Raw genomic sequence first — 20,375 nt, 5'->3', positions numbered from 1 at the left:
TATACTATTGTATGCAATTCAGGAAAAGTTAAAACTTGGTTAGTGTTGAATGGGGGGTAACACCTAGTTCCTTCTCACTGTTTTTGCATGACTGAGAATACAGACAGTCCAAAAGATCTTGTATACCTACATATGTGACCACATATGTACTTATCAGCAGATTTCTCCAGCATCTGACTTTAAACAAGACAAACCATATGACATCTTTGGAACTTCAGTTGTAATGTTCTTGTTAGGTGTCCTGACATCATTTTCCCTAAAGATATATAAATATGTGTGTCATTCTCAGAAGTAGATTTAAAAGTACTCTGAAGCAACTAGAAGCACTTTAAAAAGACTTTGCCCATCTTCCCTGTATTTAAATAACATAACTTATGCCACATGTTAAATTTCACTGAGATTTAGTTCTGTATTGGAACTGAGGAAGGCACGTAACAAAAATGCATATGCAAAAATGCTTTAAAATGCATTGACAGAAAAGAAAAAACCACTAATCTAGAGTTCTCTGTAGTCTGAAATAGATTGTTTTTTCTCATTAAGACTTCATTTAACTTTAAAATCTAGGTTTCCTTCAAGGAATACAGGACTAGAAAGGACTCCCTATGTCTGTGAGTCAAGAAATTGGCTATTGTATGAAATTACATAATCCTTTTCATGAATTGATCATGTTCTATCTTAAAACTGTCTAGCTCTTCAAAATCTGTGTTCTTTTTACCCACTGTTGCAGAGCTCCATTTTTTTTTTATATGGTTTTAAATCCTGTTTTCTAGCTAAATGTGCTTGTAGCCTGTCTAGGTGCCTTTGTTGTTCTTCTAGCAGTGTCCTTTGGATTGAACAGTTTTTCCTAATCTGGTGTCTACCTTCTTGATATATTTTCATTCTATAGTTTTGCCCAGGCTACTGAACCAAGCCTTTTCAGTCTCCCCTTCTGAAGTGGATTTTTATTCTCATTATCCTCAATAGTCTTCCTCTGCAACTAGTCTGGTTTCAGCTCATCTTTCTCGAATATGGATTGTTGTAATTGTACACAGAAATCCAGACTGGACATCTTGTTACTGCTTTGTACAGTGCTTCTCTGTCACCACTGGAAATAAATTTTCTGATATATTTTAGCATCATGTTTGCTTTTTTCACAGCTGCATGATGCTGAAAGCTCATAATATCTTCACATTGGTTAATACATGATACATTCCTACTCTAGTGAAAAAACAAAATTCATGTTTACAAAAATGTCTAAAGATGTATACTGCAAAGATAAAATGTAGATCCATCATTTCTTAACTTTCTAAAATAGAAAAATAAAAGCCTCCTGGGGAGAAAAAAAATCAAGTCTGAATTTATCCAGAAATGCTCCAGAGTCCAGCAAAGCAAAAAGCACTTTTTTGCAAATCTGTAACTATATCTAATCTTTGTTTCTATTCTTCCTTCTTAGATATTTGTTTGAAGGAGACAATGTCTTTGGCTGACAGCCTGTATAATCTACAGCTAATTCAAGAATTTTGTCAAGAATACCTTAATCAGTGTTGCCATTTCAGTCTTGAGGATATGCTCTATGCAGCTTCTTCAGTAAAGGTAAAAAAATTAAATAAAAATGCAAGCAGTGTCCACAGGACTGTTTTGCTGATGATATAGTTAGTCTTTTTTAGTCTGCTGCTATATGGCTATATGAAAATTTCAGCAGCTTGTAAAAACCACCACCTTTTGGCAGTTATGTTCTTGTAATTTCAAAGTATTTTAAGAAAAGCACTTGTGAACGTATTAATAAAAACTTTTGGTTTTGTGCGAAGCTGTTTCACACTTCAGCTTGTTTCTTATTAATTAATTGTAAGTTAAAGCATGTAATCCATGATATTTCTGTTAAAATGTAATAGTGATCTGCATTAGTTTAAATTTATTAAGTCTTTAACACAAGGACAAAATATTGAAAAGTTGTTTATGGAATTATTACGCACCCTTCTTACTCATTTCTGTGTACACAATAATTTTATGGGTTTTAGCCTTAAAGCTTTTTCACTTCTGTAAAGTGAAAACTTCTGAGTTAATTTCATTGAAAAATCTAATGGTTTTATGTCCAGAACAGAAGCAGGAACACAGTCCCAACAAATACAGTTGTCTGAATAAGCAATTAAGCATTTTCAGTCACTCTAAGATTTTGCTCTTTTAGAAAGAGGAAAAAAGATGTTTTGCTTGTTCTATAATTTTTTAATCCTATGTGGAAAGACAAGGAGTAATCAAATTATTTCTTGCCTAATAGTAACTTCAATCTTCTTGTTTCTCGAAGACTTTCATCTATCTAAAACACTCTTTGCTTAAGATTCTCATTGGCCTGCCTTTAGGGAATGAAATATTATTTTTATGGAGTCAGCATATGCATTACAGAATGGGATGTAATTGGTTTCTAAATATCTGGGTCGTTTCACTGCTTTTTATGATCTTTATAGCAATCTCACAAGCTGAGTCACAGAGGCCAGAGCTTGCACATGGCTTTGTTGTCTCCTGTAGGATTGAACCCAATCCTTTTAAAATAAGCAATGAGCTGCTAGGGTGAGTAAGGGCAGTAGGACTTATGTCTAGACTACTTAGCTGTTGTTGTTTTATTTGCATATGCAAAGTTGCAAGGTGACTGCTTTCAATCAGCTTTTGGTGTTTTAAAATTTCTGGTACAGTAATCCACCTACATATATCTAAAAAGTCTTCTGCATTGCAGTCTCTCTTGTCTGTAGTTTCCCAACATATGGTCCCACTGGATCCGCTGGAAATTCAGTGATCTTGATTAGACTCCTTCAGTGCGTTTTGATTGTTCCTCTCTGCTTATAAATACATGGAATAAATGGAATTTGTTATTCTTAGGTTTCGTTCATGGCAATTAATAATACTGGGCTTTATAGTAATGGTTTTAATTATTTCTCAAGCCAGTATGCACTATGGAGCTTAAATTTTTAAAAAGTAACTATATTAAATATTTTGTCAATATCCCAATGCATCAGACTTTACACTTTTAAAATGTTACAGACTCAGTAATTTTGCCGTTTCTGAACACCGTTTTTAGAGGGGATTTAGAGTTCTTTCAAAGATTTAGAGTATTTCTAGAACTGAGAAAGCCCTTTTGTGATCATGTTTTTACAAGTTGCTGTGGTGTGGATACTTATTTAGATGTAAATGCTACAAAGGAAGGCTGCCAAGTTTTTCTACTAAAACTTGGCACGGAAACTTTGGCTAGTGCTATAAACTCTGTTTTTCCAGTGTTAAGAATTAATTTGCTTTCAAAATAAATTCACAGTTAAAGGAGCTCATTCTTAGTTTTCAAGTGCATCAGGTTAGAGTAAGTTTTAATAAATGTATATATTCTCCAAAGAATTTTATTGTCACTTTGATAAAACTTGTATTTTAAATGAATATTTTAAATATTACACATTGAATTAAACTGATTAGTCACATTTATCTCAGTCTACAAAATTTATGCAGTATCAAGTTTTAGGATTTATAGAATCATGGTTCTTTGTTTCAGGTGTCTTCAATCAGCAAAAAATTCTATTTGTTTTCAGGGTGACTTATACTGCACAGTAGGTGGCACTATGCTTTTGGTTAAAAGTCTGTTGTATTCATAGTGGTGACAGACAGAATAGAAAGAACCAAACTGCTGATATTTACTGGGAAAAGACTCAAGAAAAAAATTACAGCTGAGTTTTTGGAATGACCATGCTGTGCCTTGTGTGATCCTAGAAACTACACTAGGCATCCTGACTTCATGCTAGTCTTTGAGAAGAAAGGGAGCAGAGCCTCTTTATTTTGATGTGATCAAGCACAGAGTACCTTACGTTCTTTACTGGGCATGCTGCACTGTCCTGTTATGTTAAATCAAGGTAGGTTGTAGATAGTATATGATACAGAAATTTAGTCCAAGACTTCACCAGGGTGATTGTGCCTGCTTTTGGCTTTCCCATCAAAATGCACAGAAACAAAGTCAGATTAATTTAAAACTTCACTTAACAAGCATCCAGAGTCTTTGATACAGGCTTTCAGATTTTGCAGCAGATTAAACTGCTGGCTTAGTTCTATTTTAGCAGGGGAGAAATAGGCTTTGTCTGGATTTCTAGACAGCTTTAATGTGTCATAATCAAATGAAGCAGAAAGTAAGTTTTGTTGCTTCTCACTTGCACATTTCTTCTCCTCTAAGAAAAATACATTTGTGAAGTTCTTCATAAGATGTTTACTAAGGCAGGGCTACTGATGTTAAAGAAAAAAATATTTTAATACATTCCATGAATGCTTGAGGCACCACCAAGGGACCATACTGGTTCTTGGTTGTTTTCCTTTGAGACAGGCAAACACAAGTAGAGAGAGACTACATAAAAATAATCCCAATATTTTCTGAATCCTCCCTGCATATTTAACAAGAGGCAAGAATAAAAAATATTGGATCTCTCTTTAGTTGTGCAGATTGCTTTTTTGCCCTGATCCTCCTTCTTCCCTTCTCCTGTAAGCAGTTTTATCCTGAGACGGGATTTTTTTTTTTTTTAATATCTTGTTATTTACCTCTATCTGGGAAATTCTACAGAACTGAAAGAGCTTTTTTATTGTGTCTTGACACACATGGTCTCATCCAAAAAACAAGTTTGTAGAAATAGAAGAACATGCATGGAGTGCCATCACAGGAAGCACAAACCACCCTGCAGAACAGTAAAGACTGCTTTACTGCTTTGGTCTAACAGTTGATTAGCACTGCAATGTAATAGTTAGTATGTAGCATTTGTGGCTTGAATAAAGGTCTTCTGGAAAGTCTAGTTCCTGAAAGGATGTTCTAAGGGACCTGTATGGTCCCATGAACAGAAAGAAAAAAATGCATCTCACACGTTCCATTTGTCATGTGAGACATATGTTGAAAGTATTTCTAAAAGAGGAAACCCACTTGCCTCTTTAGGTATGTATATACATATAGTTGTGTACTCTTTGTCTGCATATAACAGCTTGTGGGCACGGTTAGGGTTATACAACCTGTTGTTGATACTTGCATGTGCTGATGGCCTTGTACAGATCTGGCTGAGGCCTGCAGTTCTGAGCATGGGGTTTCTTGGGGATTTAACAGGGCCACAAGTTCTTGGAAGATTTCTACATGCTGCCCCTCAGCATAGATGCTTCCTCTCTTTGGTTGCCATTTTCTGATAACTGTAGAGTTGGTTCACCCAAATTCGTGCAGAAGACACATTTATTCAGAATAAAAGCTTTCTGAACGTGAAATGAAGGGAAATCTGAGAGACGATTGCTGTCTGTGGGGAGCCAGACTATAAACTGTGCAGAATCACAACTAAGCACGTGGAATAGGTACCTTATTTTTGCACTTGGTTACTAACGAGAGCAGACAGAACAAACATTTGCACTAATGTCCAGTAGGCCAGATGGAGAGGCTGTTTCCAGAACTTCCTTTTTTTTTTTTCCCCACTGCTGAATTGAATAGGTGAATGTAATATCTAAAAGATGGTTTTATACTGAAAACATTCATTGCACTTGAGCAGTTACAAATATTTGCACTTTCTGATGTAATGTTGATGGTGACTTTGGGAACAATGTAAGCAGAAGCTATAATCAGCACCATGTCTTCTGAGATGTGAAAAATAGTGTTCAAATACCTCACATAGATAAATCCTAGAAATTAAGGGCCACATGATGTCCACCCATGTTGTACAGCTTTCCCTCCAATCTCAGTGAAAAAAACCACTGCCAATCAGGCTGCCAACCCATGCCTGAATTTGCAGATGAAGTCCCTGTAAAGGTGCTGGTGGATTCCTGAAGCACCTGAGAGAGCAGCTGGCTGTGTTTGGTGAGGCAGTTAGGTACATAGGGTGGGAGTCAGGCCAGGGATTTGATACCCATCTGGCTGGTTTAAAAGGATTCAGGATCAGGAATGAAAAGGAACCAGGGAACAGTTCTTTAAGAGAAGATTTCCCTCCTGAGAGGGACCAAATGTTCCTGACTCATTATTTAAAGGGAAGCTATGTGGTTTGCTTTCACTGGTGTTAACTGGCAAGTTTTCCCACTTCTTTGTTCTGGTCTGAAACAAGATATACTGGAGTTTTCAACTTGCATTGTTGTGGCATTTATTAACCTGTGGCAGGAGATATGACAAACTAGTAGTGCGTGGATCATACCCAGAACTGTCATTTGGCCTTCTCCAGAGAGTTTGAAACATTCAAATTTTGTTCAGTCTTCACACATTTATGTTGGCACTTTTATACATATGAACTATGGATTTGCATTTGAGTTAACTTTCCTGGCCTACAGACCAGAGATTTTAAGGTGCATCGTGATATAAATTTTACAGTGTATTTTTATGTTCATTTTGGGAAAATTCCTAAAAGCATCTATGGCTGTTTTTGCATTCAATTTTAGTGGATTTGAGCCTGATTATGAATTATTTGTGTCATTTGTATATATGACCTTGTAGCTCTTATTCTATAAATATGCAAATCTAAAACCTATCAATATTAGAAGGATATAATTTATTTTAAGTGCCAAGATTGGATGTACTATTTCTGTTAGCTAATTTGATTTTAAAATTAATTGTAATTTTTAAATTGTGGAGGAATAATAGAGATATTAAAGAAAATAAATGGGTTTTCTATAAAATTTTATAAAACAAGCCAGCTTATATCTCCCTTTGATACAGAAGGAAGTAATGACTTCAGATTTTATACTCAGAATATGGGAAAAAAAAATTTTCCAAAAGATAATTTTCAAAAATCTTTTAAAGAGAAGGATTTTATTGTACAGTATCAGAAAATGCAATAGATAAAATGTAACCAGTAGTACAGCTGACTACATACAACTCATGAAGAGTCTGCAAACATCAAATTGAAAAAATTAAACCAAAAGGTTTAGCAAAGCATTTATGAAGCTGCAAGTCTGCCATCTGCTGTTCAGTGGTTTTGAGCCAGTCTGAACTGCTCAGAGATTAGTTATTTTTTAGTACCATTAAAATATTGTTATGCTTATGAATATTTTTGTGTATAAGTGCATGCGATAATCATGTGATGAGCTATTAGAAATTTTATTGGCATAATCAAGGCAAAATCTGTGGAAATACTATCTACATTCTTTCTAGGTGTGGATAGCAGGGTTCTGTAGAGCCACAGTTAGTTTTTCCAAAAAATTAAGTAACTAATCATCAGTCTTCCCCTTTGATCATTATTATTACATCCCTTTCTGACTAAAAAAACTTGTGAGAAAATGCAGTTTTCATCATGATGTTTCACTATCAAACATCTGAAGTAGCCTCAGTTCTAAGTGGGCTGTGCAGCCAACAGTTTCATTTTTACTTCGGTAAATACTGCTTTGGTGATTTTGGAACATCAAGATGTCTTGCAGTAGCTTAGGACTGCACAGAAGATCTTCTCAGAAGGAATATCTGAGTCCTTCATAAAATAGTCACGTGATTAAATGTAGCATTTTAACATAAACATAAGAATTGGAGTATGTAAATACAATATTTTAGATGGGGACAAAGCTATGATTAAAGCATTGTATAATTCATTTTTTATAGTAAAAAAAAATCAAGTTAAAAATGTAAAAGTTTGAGTGGAAGCAAGGGGAGGGGGAATATAAAGAGAAAACTGTAGAAATTGTAGTGTTAAAAATCATATTTTGTCTGAGAAGTACATCTGATTTTTTTTCTTTATGTATATTGGTTCCTAATGAAATCAGTGTGTGATGCTGTGCTTAACATGTTCTTTGAATGGAAAAGATTTTGCTATGAACTTTTCCTCATTCAGTTCTGTTGTGCTGAATAAGCAGAGAACAGGGGTTTTTCCCTGGTCTATTTATAGCTTCTATATAATAACTATGGCAACATCTGGCTGATGCCTTCACCGTATACTAAAGTATGAGCTGCTTTCAGGCTAACAGTATCCCTTTGCTGGAGCAAAGGCTTATAAAAATAAATCTGAATCAAAAGTGTCAAATAGATATTTAAAACTGTATTTTCAAATTTACTGATACAGAATTTTGAGGTAATCTCATTTATTATTAAATAATTTTTGTTGTAAATTTTTTATTATTTTAAAAAGATGTTCTTATCTCTAATGCCTGTGGTTTGTTTCTGGAATAAAATGACATTTTATTTAGAATTCTTGTCAAATGTTTGCTCTCACTCCAAGATGTGAGGGGACATATTTTTAAGGCAACAAAATTAATGCCACAATGGAATTTGACATTTAAAGGACTGAAAACATAGTGAAGCTGTCAAAAGTCTTAAATAGAAGTCTTATGTAGCCTGGATACAATTTTTGAGTACATCCTCTGTGGGCACACACCAGGTGTGCTCAAATACACAGTTAAAGATTGAATGTGAGCAGTCTTGCATATTTATATAGTTATGCAGTGGAAAGTTAATGGGTCCATCACAGAACACAAAGCAGTTTTCTTCTCTTTCCTACTGGGTCACAAAAAGCTTTATCTTTCTGCTTCGATTTTATTCCTTTAGCTGATGAATTGACAACACAAGACTTATAGACTTTGCAGCCATATAGATGCCTGAATCAACCAGAAAATTTTTTCATTGGACAAAAAGCTAAAATAGAAACCATGTACCACTGGTTTTACTTTTTCGGAATTTGTCTGATATTTGTTAAAGAACTGTCACTTCAATCATTTGCTATACCCTTATAACTCTGCAGTTTATTAGCTGGTATTTAATACCCCTCATTCTTCTAAAAATCCTCCAGAAAATAAGTAACATCGATGTTGGTATGTAGGTCACTTTCCTACAGAGTTCTGTGAAATTGAATGAGTAAACTATTTGTAAGTTTAAACTATTTTTTTAAAGACCACATGTGTTTATTGAAGGAGCCCAAATGCAGCTCTTACTCTGCAGCAAGATTTTCTTGGAGACAAGGGAAGGCCTTATGGCTAACAAAGGGCTGGAAATTAGAAAAATGTCCCATCCTCTGCTAATGAGAATGTTTTGTGTGTTTAAAGATCTATAATAGCAAAGTCGGTACTGAAGATCATCTTCAGTCATACAGAAAATGTAGAAGCTGACTATTCTAATAAAAAAAAGTGACAGCTGTCCCTGATCAAATGAAAGGTCCACCTGGCACTGTATCCCGTTTCCCACAACAGTTTGGCAATGGCAGAAGCCAAAGCAAGTAGAGAAGACCAGCACAAGCCCTGGGTTTTATCGTGAATGGGTTTAGTGATTCTGTCCATATCATGTAATATTATATACTCAACGAACATCTTTTATTTGTAAGCAGATTTTTCCCTATCTTTGTTTAAAAGAAAAAAAAAAAAAAAAAAAGAAGAAGAAAAAAAATTAGGTAATTGTTTTTTCTAAATCACCTCTGATTTCTTTGTGTTACCACAAAACTTAGAAGAGATGTTGCTTTCCTTTGAAATTCTTCTCTGAAGCAAATAATTAAATTCTTACTTTCCCTGAGAGACTATTTTCACTTAATTTCATTCTCAAAGAAGAATAAAAAGAGAGCAAGTGCCTGATAGTTTAGTGTAAAAATGCTCATTTTCTCAAATACAGAAGGTTTTATAGAACCAAATATTAAGAAAGCTTTATTTTTAAAAAAGATCACATGGAAATATGTTTCTGGTTTTCAACATGACTTTGTAAGTTGCAAGTGCTCTTGATGTTGTTAGTTTGTAAAAAATAATAATTTTGGTAATTTATATTTTTCCATTTAAGCTGTGGGAAATGTTAAATGAAAATAGCATAAAGTGGAGAAAATGAACTGGATATTTGAAATTATTAAGTGTTAATGATATGAAAAAAGTGACAAAGGACACTTGCTTTTGTAAGTATTGTTAACTAGACATTATTGGGTTTTATCAGACTTGTTTAAACAAACTATTGTAAAAAAGTTGTTTAATTATGGTTTCCCAATTTAATGCGTAAGTAGAGGTTTGTATTGTTTACTTTTTCAGACTTGGTAAGACCGGTGACACAAGTCTGCACCTGCTTGAGCCAGCTCAGGCCTGGGTGCGTGTTGATCTCATTCAGTTGATATTTCTAGGTATGAAGTAGCACTGAACCATATGGACTTATGGACAGCTTAGGACTGTGATCATTTGGCCTCTGAACAGCCTCCACAGTCAACAAACCTGCTGGTCTCTTTGCACTCCTTATCATATATTCTTGCAGCAGAAAGTGCTGTAACTGCTTCTGCCTGGTTTTCCTCTACCATTCATGTCACCAGTTGTTTCTTGTTTTTCACCTCTATTTCCCCTTGTGTTAAATCTGATGGCTTCCACACTGGTGTGTTTCGTAGCTGTGTAATGGAAAAATTCAGTAGGGAGATAGATTGACAGTGTATTAAGTGCGCATAAATCTTTGGAGCTAAAACCTTGTTCTAGCCTGCATCGAACAAACACTGCTGCTGGTTTTTGTTTGCATTAAGGACTTGTAAATTTGGGTAGATATTCACAAATGTGGCAAAAAGGACACACTTGACACAAAAACCTAAATCAGATTCAAAATTCCTACACTAAAACTAAGGGCTACCAGAGTTTTTCATTGTTAAAAAGCTCTGAAAAATTTATTGCCTAGCTTTGCAAAACAATGGGCTTTTCCTTACTCTATTTATGGAAATGGCTAATCTGTTTGACAGGCATCTTTTTCCACTCATCCTGTACCTCTCCACCCTGCCTGAAAGATAATTGGGCCTGAGCATATGCTTACTATGAAGCATTTCAACTCTCAGTTAGAGTCTGGTCAAGTTATGTGTGTTAGATAGTTGGTACTATAGATCAGTCTTACTGATCTTGTTTCCTAAGAAATCAGTAGAGAAGAGATTGTAAACTGGATGAAATGCAGAGGCATATCCGGAATGCTGCTTAATCTGTATATTTGCAGGCCTGTGTTTTAATATAAATTTCTCCTTTTTTTTTTTTTTTTTTTTTTGTAGAGCAACTACATGGTGTTCATGGCAGAATTGTTCTGGTGGTTTGAAGTGGTGAAGCCATCATTTGTACAACCTCGTGTTGTTGTGCATCCTCAAGGTAATTATATTAGGAATGTTTTAATATGCATGTTTTTAATATGTACGTGTATAAATGGCCATTGTGTTCACAAATACAGTGAATATTTTAGTTAACAGGATTTGGCAGTGTAAAACCCCCTTAAAGAAGGAGCAAAGTACTCCTACCTTGTGTTAATCTTCGTCTCATCTCATAAATCATAATTAGATGTTGTAGTCTATTACCAAAAACTAATTTAAATTGTTGTGGTGTAATGACTTGCAAATTTTCCTGACCTAAATAAGCCTAGAATCCATGTATGCTCATACAGGGATCACAAACATAATAGGGAGCCAAGAACCAAATTTAGCCTGTAGAATGGAGGAGAAGGTACCAAGAGAAAGGAACATAAATCTGGGGAAAGTGGACAGATAGTTAATTGTAAAATTATATTTTGTACCTGGGTGCAAAGGCACAGACTTCGATCAGTAAATTCTCATATTTAAAAATCCACCTTTCAAGTAGATCTTGAGATCTGTTAATGAGTACAGAGTCACGGTGTAGTGCTGTGCTTCTCTCTGAGAGCTAGGAAGAATTTTTCATTGAGTGGCTTGTGTATCTTTTTTTCATTTGTATGCTTTTACAGCACATACAAATCTGATTTAAATCTTTTAAATATTGCTCACTAATTTAGGATATGACCAAAATACTATTTTCTAGCTGAAAAGTCAGTCTAAGGGTTTGGGAAGAAATTTTTTATTAGGAAAATTTCTTCCAGAAGAAGAATGTTTTTGTTAAAAAAAAAATCCTTGTTTTTAAGTTTGTGGCTCTTTTTCAGTATTTTACCTTTATTATTCTTCCCTTGCCTTTTCTAGTAATTTTTGTCATTCTCTATTTCCTTAATTAGTGCCAATATGTGAACTTTGGAGGAGGTAAAGCTGATGGGAAGTGACTGGGTTTTAATCTAAATAATGGGACCAATGAGAATTCCTTAAATCTTTGGAAATCATTACTTCAGATTATTTCAGACAGCTTTTCTATTATGGATTTTAACTGAATACTAAACTATAATTACCTGAGCTTTGTTCCTCCTGGCAGCTGAACCTGCAAAAGATGCAGCTTCTGCTCACAGCTTGAATGCTAACAGAAGAAATTATGTGGATGGCCCATCTGGTTCTGACTTCGTAGCCAGGTAATGTCAGAGAATCGGTAGTACCGTTTCACAATCTTTTCCTTTCTATTCAAAATCTATCACAGTTTTTTATTTAGTTTTGTTGCCTTTTTGCAATGCTCAAGGATTGAGTTACCAAATATAATCTGTAGAATTTTGTGGAAGATCCCATAGTTCAGCTACTTCCCCCTGTTGTCCTGTTGCATGGCAGGCAACATGTTCATGTTTGTCACTTGGACAGCATGCTGTTGTCTTACCAGTTTCCAAAATGAGCAGAGAAGTGTCACATGGCCTTCTTGTCCTCTTCAGTTTCATATGGTGCTGCTGACCCAAGTCTGCTCTGAAAGAGCTGTAATTTTCCAAAAAAGGTAAAAAAAGTAAACTAAGGTAACAGCAAGAAAACTGCTGAGTGGTGGTTTTAATTTGGTCTGATTGTGGTACTTAAGTACCATGAAGGTTAAATAGGTAAAAGAAAATACTTATGCTATGATGCACTTCCAATGCTTCTTGTGAGCATCAAGAATGGAAAGCTAACTGCTTTGTTAAATATGTTTTGCATTATTTGTATTTTTTGTGGGTACATGTGTAAAATTATTTTTAGTATTACTATTACAGATTTGGAAGCAATATAAAAACATCCTGTTTCCCTTGTGTTCTCTAGCTGATCAAACATTTGATTCGTTTCTCAGGGGAGCTCTCTACAACTACCTGAGAGGAGGTTGTAGCGAGGTGGGTGTTGGTCTCTTCTCCCAAGTAACAAGTGATGGGACGAGAGGAAATGGCCTCAAGTTGTACCAGGGGAGGTTTAGATTGGATGTTAGGAAAAATACGTTCACTGAAAGAGTTGTCAGTCATTGGAACAGGCTGCCCAGGGAAGTGGTGGAGTCACCATCCCTGGAGGTATTTAAAAGATGTGTAGATGTGGCACTTAGGGACATGGTTTAGTGGTGGACTTGGCAGTGCTAGGTTAATGGTTGAACTCGATGATCTTAAAGGTCTTTTCCAACCTAAACGATTTTATGATAAGAGACAGAAGTTACACATTAGGCCTTCTTTTTAATCTTTCTTTTGGCAGGGTAGAGAAAGCATTCCAGTGATCTGATCTGAACATAGTGGATGAGGGGTAGCATTGCATTGTATTTATGATTTGGGTGCAAAGGTTTATTGTGTCTGAACTGACACAGAGAAGAGTAAAATTACCATTTTAATTGGATATTCAGCAAATTGTTGGTTGCCAACCTAGCTAATCCTGTTCAGCCTTTTTTGTTGTTTTGGATGGGGTTGGCGGGGGAAGGGTGGGTGGGTTTGGTTGATTTGGGGATTTGGGTTTTTTAGCCTTTATGAATTTATGCTGAGTTTAATCAGGGAGTAATATTTCTTACTACGATTAAATGCTGTGATTCCGAATCTTTTTCCTGTGTGTATCTGAAGTGTTTCCCTTGTAGACAATGAAGTTACTTTAGTGTAAACTGAGCATATAAGCCAGGAGAACAAGAAACAGTAGTTTTGAACGTCTCTTTTGGAACAGGGATTCCCAAGGCCATTCGCACCTTGCAAAATCACTGCAAGCAGTACAACAAAGGGCTTGTAGCTATGACTGTCCTACAGAACAAACAAAGGTTTGTGGTAAAAATCACTATTTGTATGTGGCTTCCAACCTGATGTTCCTCTTTTAGAGCAATTCATGAACAAAACTTCAGTGACTTATCTTTTAGTTCTATGAAGATAGTTAAATCATATGTCAGTTACACTTAAAAACAAATTAAACTGAAGAAACACAGAGTTCTGTGCCATACTTATACTGTAGTGATCACTCTGGATATTTTCTTTAAAGGTAAAAAAAGTTAGTAGCTATGTACTGGACACCACCACAGGAGAAGCCTATCTGTAGCCTTGGCTGTGTTTTTTAAAAAAAAAAAAAGTCCCCACAGCTAAAGCCATTAACCATGCATTTATCCCTGCTCTGACAAATTCTGTCAGTAACATAATAGCTTTTTCATCCAAATAAATCTACCTTTTCTCAAAGTGTGTACATTTTGTCTGTGCAGATGGCTTTTGGCCTCTAAACAGAAGAGGACTGATTGGAATTTTTATGATAAGCATCTAAATTCAATTCCTAAACACTTACAAAAGCCTTTATGTTTCTTAGTGCCATTACCACTCCAGATTTAACTATCCAGTCTGTAAATTGACACCAACGTGTTCTGTAATATTGCTCATGTTTCCTGACACATGTTCAGAGATACAGTAAAAATCATTGTGAACCCCTTATGAGTGGTCGATTGCATATTGAACTAGCTCATCACAACACTGTTTTAGTGTCTTTACAAGTGATGGATATGGTTTTGTATTGGAGTATTAGGAGAGCCATCCATGAGTAAAAGAAAGAGCCATATCTTTCCTCATAAACCAGTGTACTTGATTGTAGTTCACTGCATTGTAGGACAAAGGAGGGGCCTAAGAAATTATCTCAGATGGTAGGAATCTAACACGCAGGCTGCCAGGTTCCCTGGCAGAAAAGACCTGACTGCAGGACGTCGTGGTCCTGGCCTTCCTCCTTGTCCTGACTCCACGTTCCTGCCCCCTTGAGTGTTTTAACATTGTCATTTCAGTGCACAAAGACAGAAAAAACTAATCTGGTTGGAAAAAGTGAATGTTTTTCTGTTGGCTTAGCTTGTTGAAATGACTCAGAGGATGGGATGGAGAGCCAGATCCAGTGCAGAGGAGGGAGTGGGACTGTAGCAGCAAGCAGTTACAATGTCTGAGGTTGCCATGGAACCACAGTCATGGTGCCAAAATCAGTCTTTTCTTGAAGGAAAATTAAGTGTATAGATTTTCTTTGTGGTAGCAAATTTTCACAGGCTGCTGGATGAAAATTTGAAAGCATGCTTTTCATTTAAGACAACTTACAGACGTTATATCTATGATTTTTAAATTTTCACAGAAATCTCAAATGCCATTTAAAACAGATATGTCATGTAGCTAGTGTGTAGTGTTATTAACATAAAAAATCAGGAATTTGAGAACCTATTTTGAATAATTAAACATATACTTAGGAAAGATGTTTTTGTAGATTATAAAACAACAATATTTTTCTTAAATCGATATGACTATCCTTCACACAAATATTATTTAGAAACATTTCTGCAGCATACTGTGTATAAACTATAAAAGCACTAAACAAATATTTTGAAAACTACAGATTTAAAAAAGGGAGCTTGGGAGTGTGCTCTTCGACTCAGTGAACAAAATTCAAAACATGAAAGGATTTAATCCAGCGTGTTTTTGAAGTCTGTCTTCTTTAGAAGTGTTTTACATACAAATGCATGCATCTTTATGCATGTGTCTTTGTTCTGATCCTGAAGAAGCACCTTGATCAAAACACTGAATTATGTTAATCCTACTCCGGATTATTACAGCTATTACAGACTTTCTCTATGAAACAAAAAAAAGTATCTGTTGTAAGTAGAAACAGAGGAAATCTTTGTAATTACTATTTCAGTAGTGAATATACTTTTTTATATTTATAAAGTCATGTCTATCACAAAACCTCCTTTATCCACTTCTAGTGCATATTGCAGTCCAGACACAAAGTAGAAGTTTCAGACTAAGCAGCTGAAAAGAGATGCATGAAAAGTATGTGGTATTAGCTGCAATAACTCAGTTTTGAGGTCAGCAGGAACTGCCTCATTTTGTTCTTGCTTATGTTTGCGTTTTTTTGCTAAAATCAAACCTAAAACCAAGAACCTTCTAATAATGACATTTATGTGAAATAAATCAGGACACAAGTATGTTAACAAAACTAACGCTGCTCTGTGGCCCTTTGTGTAGGATAAATACCCTTTTTACTTTTTGGCCTATCTGCATTAGGTCCAGTTAAAGGTAACAACAGTGTTCTCTTCTTAGTTAATAAATTAATATTTCAAGAAGATAATTACACCTCACTTTCTTCCCTGTCACAAACAATAAATCTGTTTTTATGTTGGTCCAGGACATAAAGCCTGGTTGCCCTTTTGTAACGTTGTTTCTGATATATTACTTGTAACTCAATTTCTTTTGCTTTATAGATTGGAAAGTCCAACTTATACACCATCTCACCAACTGCATACACCCCAGCAGCCTTATTCATCTGTTCCAGGTAACAATTTACAAATGGGTGGAAGAGGCAATGAGACAAGGTGTTGTCTTCTGAGTAAATTGCTATCTTGCTTATATTTATTCAAACATTATTTATGCAGAAATTACTAGGAGAGCTTTACATGAAAGGCTAATGAATGAGTTCTGAAATTTATAAATGTACAAATGGGAAGTTTGTGTTTGTACCTCTTGTGTATATTTTTTTAAATCTGACTTCTGTTTTGATTATGTGGAATATGGCTTACAACAAATATTTGTAGTATATTTTAGTAGCATTTGTAGTATATTTTACTCAATAGTAAATTCTTTGAGGGATGAGGGGTATAATATATATTCAGGATGAAATTGACTCAGTTGCTCTACTTGTATTCTCAATATTAAACCACTTTTTTTGCTGTTGTAGTGTTCTAAGTAGTGAAGCAAACTAACTTGTTAAAGCAACAGAAGGTTATGTTAAAATAATTTTTCATAGCAGTTACCTTGGGTTCTATTTTAATTTCACTTAGGAGTCATCAGAAGGTCCACATCAATGTCTTATGTAGATGGGTATGTAGGGACGTGGCCCAAAGAAAAAAGGTAAGTAGTCTTACTGTACAACTTGGTTAAAAAATGATTATTTATTGGTCATAAATAGTAATGTGCTCCATTGTAGTTTGGATTTTCAGAATCCTGTAATAAGAATTCTTGTAAGTGACTTGCAAAAATATAAAGAGAAAACTGTATCATGGATTAAGAACTTGGTAATTGGAAACAAACTTCAGAAATAAATCATCTATTTTTTACACTGAAATGATGTATATTTGAGATTTGAATTGTTGACATTAAATATGTTCACATTTACTCATCGCGATCAATTATAAGTGTAAGAGTGACATGGCTAATGAGCTCAGTAGCATTGAAACTTGTATTATTTTGTGGATAGTAAGAACAATCAGGCTGAATTTTTTGTTTTACTGAATATATATAAATATATATTATATTTGAAGCTAGGCAAAATACGGTACATGTAACAGTGCCTTTAATACTATAATCTTGAAGTAATTTAAAAACCGAATGTGAATATTTCATCATTATTAATGATGAGTTGCTCAGTTAATACCTTTATTCTAATCTCTATTAGGTCATCATTACATGGAGTTTCATTTGACATTTCTTTTGACAAAGAAAAAAGCATTCCAGTGTCTACTCCCAACAAAGGAATTACGAGGTCTGTGAGCAATGAAGGCCTTACACTAAACATCAACCGCATGCCGAAACATATTAGAAAAAATCTGTCTTTCAAACCAGTAAATGGAGAAGAGGAAAATCAAGATATTGAAGAGGAAAAGGACACGATAGCTCATAAAGACATGAAAGCCAATCAGTCTCTTAACACAAATCACAAAAATGCCAATGAGAGCAGCCACTACAGGTTTCCAAACGGAGCTTTGCAAAACAGGGCAGTTCTGGATGATTTTGGCAATCAGATTGAGACACCAAGCATTGAAGAGGCTTTGCAGATAATTCATGACACTGAAAAATCTCCCAGAGTTATCCAACCAGACCAAATTACAAATGGGTTCTTTCTTCACAATCAGGAAATGAGCATCTTGAATTCAAACATTAAACCAAATCAGTCTACCCCTGATACAATTACAGACACAAAAGGTGCTCTAAGTCCTGTGACTGACAATACAGAAGTAGATACTGGAATACATGTCCCTTCAGAAGATATTCCAGAGACGATGGATGAGGATTCTTCTTTGAGAGATTATACTGTAAGCATGGACTCTGACATGGAAGAACCATCTAAATTTCTTCAGGATTATGACATGCGAGCTAGCAATCACAGAGATCAATTAAGCCCTTGTCCCAGCTCAGTAAGTACTAAATCACAAGCCGGCAGCAGTGCTTCTTCAAGTTCAGGGGTTAAAATGACTAGTTTTGCAGAGCAGAAATTCAGGAAGTTGAATCACACAGATAGTAGAAGCAGTGGAAGCAGTTCTCAGAAAACCACACCAGAAGGTTCTGAGCTCAACATCCCTCATGTGGTTGCTTGGAATCATATTCCTGAGGAGGCATCTGTTCCTCAAGGAAGGGACACTACACAGTTACTGGCTTCTGAAATGGTACATCTTAGGATGAAGCTAGAAGAAAAGAGGCGAGCCATTGAAGCACAGAAGAAGAAAGTTGAAGCTGCGTTCACGAAGCAGCGGCAGAAAATGGGAAGGACAGCATTTCTTAATGTTGTGAAAAAGAAAGGTGATGGAGTATCACCTCTCCGAGAAGAAGCAGCAGGAGCTGAAGATGAGAAGGTATTCACTGACAGTAATCGGTTGAAAGAAAAAGAAACTCAAAAATCAGATGAACAAACTAGTAAGATTTCAGAATTAATAAAAGAAAACCCTGAAAATTCTCATAGCAAATGGCTAAAATCTCCTGCTACTCCTATGGATGCTGAAAAGCACTGGAATTTAGCAAGCCCCTCAGAAGAAAATTTTAATGAAGGAGATATCTTGGAATATACAAAATCTATTGAGAAACTAAACTCTTCCCTACACTTTCTACAACAAGAAATGCAACGTCTATCCCTTCAACAGGAGATGTTGATGCAGATGAGAGAGCAACAGGCTTGGGTTATTTCTCCTCCTCAGCCTTCTCCTCAGAAGCAGATTCGGGACTTTAAGACTTCATCAAGGCAAATGGGAACTCCGTCTCCCATTGCACCTTTCTCACAGGAATCTCCTCGCTCTACACATCAATCTCCACAGTCTTCCAACAGGAAGAATGCCTCTTTTCACATTAAAATGCAAAGGACTCCTAGGCCAAATGAGCTGAAAATAACACCTCTAAATCGTACCTTGACTGCCCCGCGGTCTGTGGATAGTCTTCCCCGATTGAGGAGGTTTTCTCCAAGTCAGGTTCCCATTCAGACTAGATCATTTGTTTGCTTTGGAGATGATGGTGAACATATAGGTGAACCTCAGTTAAGGGGAAATCTTTTGAAGGAAGTCAAGCCTACAGAAGAGGTAGCAAAAGAAGAAGGACCAAAATTGCTGAAACAGTGTGAACAGAAGTTGGAGGAAAAGGAGATTAAGCCTATTGAATCTAATGTTTCTGAAGTATTATCTCAGCCTATCACAGAAACTGTATGCCTCACCCCAAATGAAGATCAACTAAGTCAACCAATTTTACCAACACCAGCTCCCAAAACAGCTAACTTAATTGAAGTTTCCCTATCGGATTTGAAGCCACCAGAAAAAAATGAAGTATCTGTTGAGAAATATGAAGGTGAGAGTGATAGAGAACAGTTTGAGGATGACCAGAAAGTGTGTTGTGGATTCTTTTTTAAGGTAAGAGAACTAGTGGATGTGTATGACTGCTATTAAGCTTTCTTTGAAAGGGAACTTCTTAATTCAGATAAGGATTTCAGTGATGACTTTCCATTGAAGTCAAAGCAGATGGTTCTGCAACTCTGAATGTACAAGCATATCTCTTGCACTTGATGGTCATAAGAGTGGTGAGATTCTACCATGCTGCAGTTCTGAACATGCCAGAGTATCCCTTCCCATGCATAGTTGTGGAAGAGTGCTTGGAGTTTTTGGTGAGGAAGATGCATGCTGAATGTAGATCTATTTTTAACGTAAGCTTTGGTGGCCTTAATTAAGCATGCTCCTATCTCACCCTCACTTCCCCATCCCACCCCCAAATTTAACTAAAAGTTTTTGAAGTACATAATAGCCTGCATTTTTTAAAATGCTGAGTGTTTCTGAGTTGCACTTCAGAGAGTCCTTTTCCCTCTCTTGCCTGGCTAAGGAAGTATAGTCTTCTGATACTCCCTTTTGAAGTTGATTTTCAGGAGCACTTCGTGTTGTTTTATTAGAGAGTTATATTCAGACAGGCTTTTAACTATAATGCACATTGTAAGAGAGTGGTCTAGACACTGAAAGCCATCAAGATTTTGAATTTCCATCTTGGAATAGCCCAAAATCTTACAGCATGTATCTGAGATCTGCCTTGCTTGTCTGGAAGCAGTCCTCAGTTCTAACAAAACACCTGGCTTGATCAGCAGAGGTCACTTCTATATGCTTCATAGCTATTGCTTTTTGTGATAAATTAACTTCACCTC

At 35.8% G+C, this 20,375-nt stretch overlaps 1 protein-coding gene across 3 annotated transcripts in view; it reads left to right on the top strand.

Annotated features, from left to right (window-relative positions):
• The window catches only part of CAMSAP2 (calmodulin regulated spectrin associated protein family member 2), an 89,041-nt gene that overhangs the window by 57,612 nt on the left and 11,054 nt on the right, over positions 1–20,375 (top strand). For all 3 annotated transcript variants that reach the window (XM_074876715.1, XM_074876718.1, XM_074876717.1), the window contains 6 exons: positions 1,433–1,572; positions 10,908–11,001; positions 12,058–12,151; positions 16,198–16,268; positions 16,774–16,843; positions 17,388–19,599. In XM_074876715.1, the coding sequence (XP_074732816.1) occupies positions 1,433–1,572; positions 10,908–11,001; positions 12,058–12,151; positions 16,198–16,268; positions 16,774–16,843; positions 17,388–19,599 (2,681 nt within the window). The remainder of the gene's footprint in view (positions 1–1,432; positions 1,573–10,907; positions 11,002–12,057; positions 12,152–16,197; positions 16,269–16,773; positions 16,844–17,387; positions 19,600–20,375) is intronic.

Source organism: Strix uralensis, chromosome 8, assembly GCF_047716275.1.
Source record: "Strix uralensis isolate ZFMK-TIS-50842 chromosome 8, bStrUra1, whole genome shotgun sequence".
Lineage (NCBI taxonomy): Eukaryota > Metazoa > Chordata > Aves > Strigiformes > Strigidae > Strix > Strix uralensis.
The sequence above is the reverse complement of the archived record's forward strand: the minus strand, read 5'-3'. Positions and strand labels throughout refer to the sequence as shown.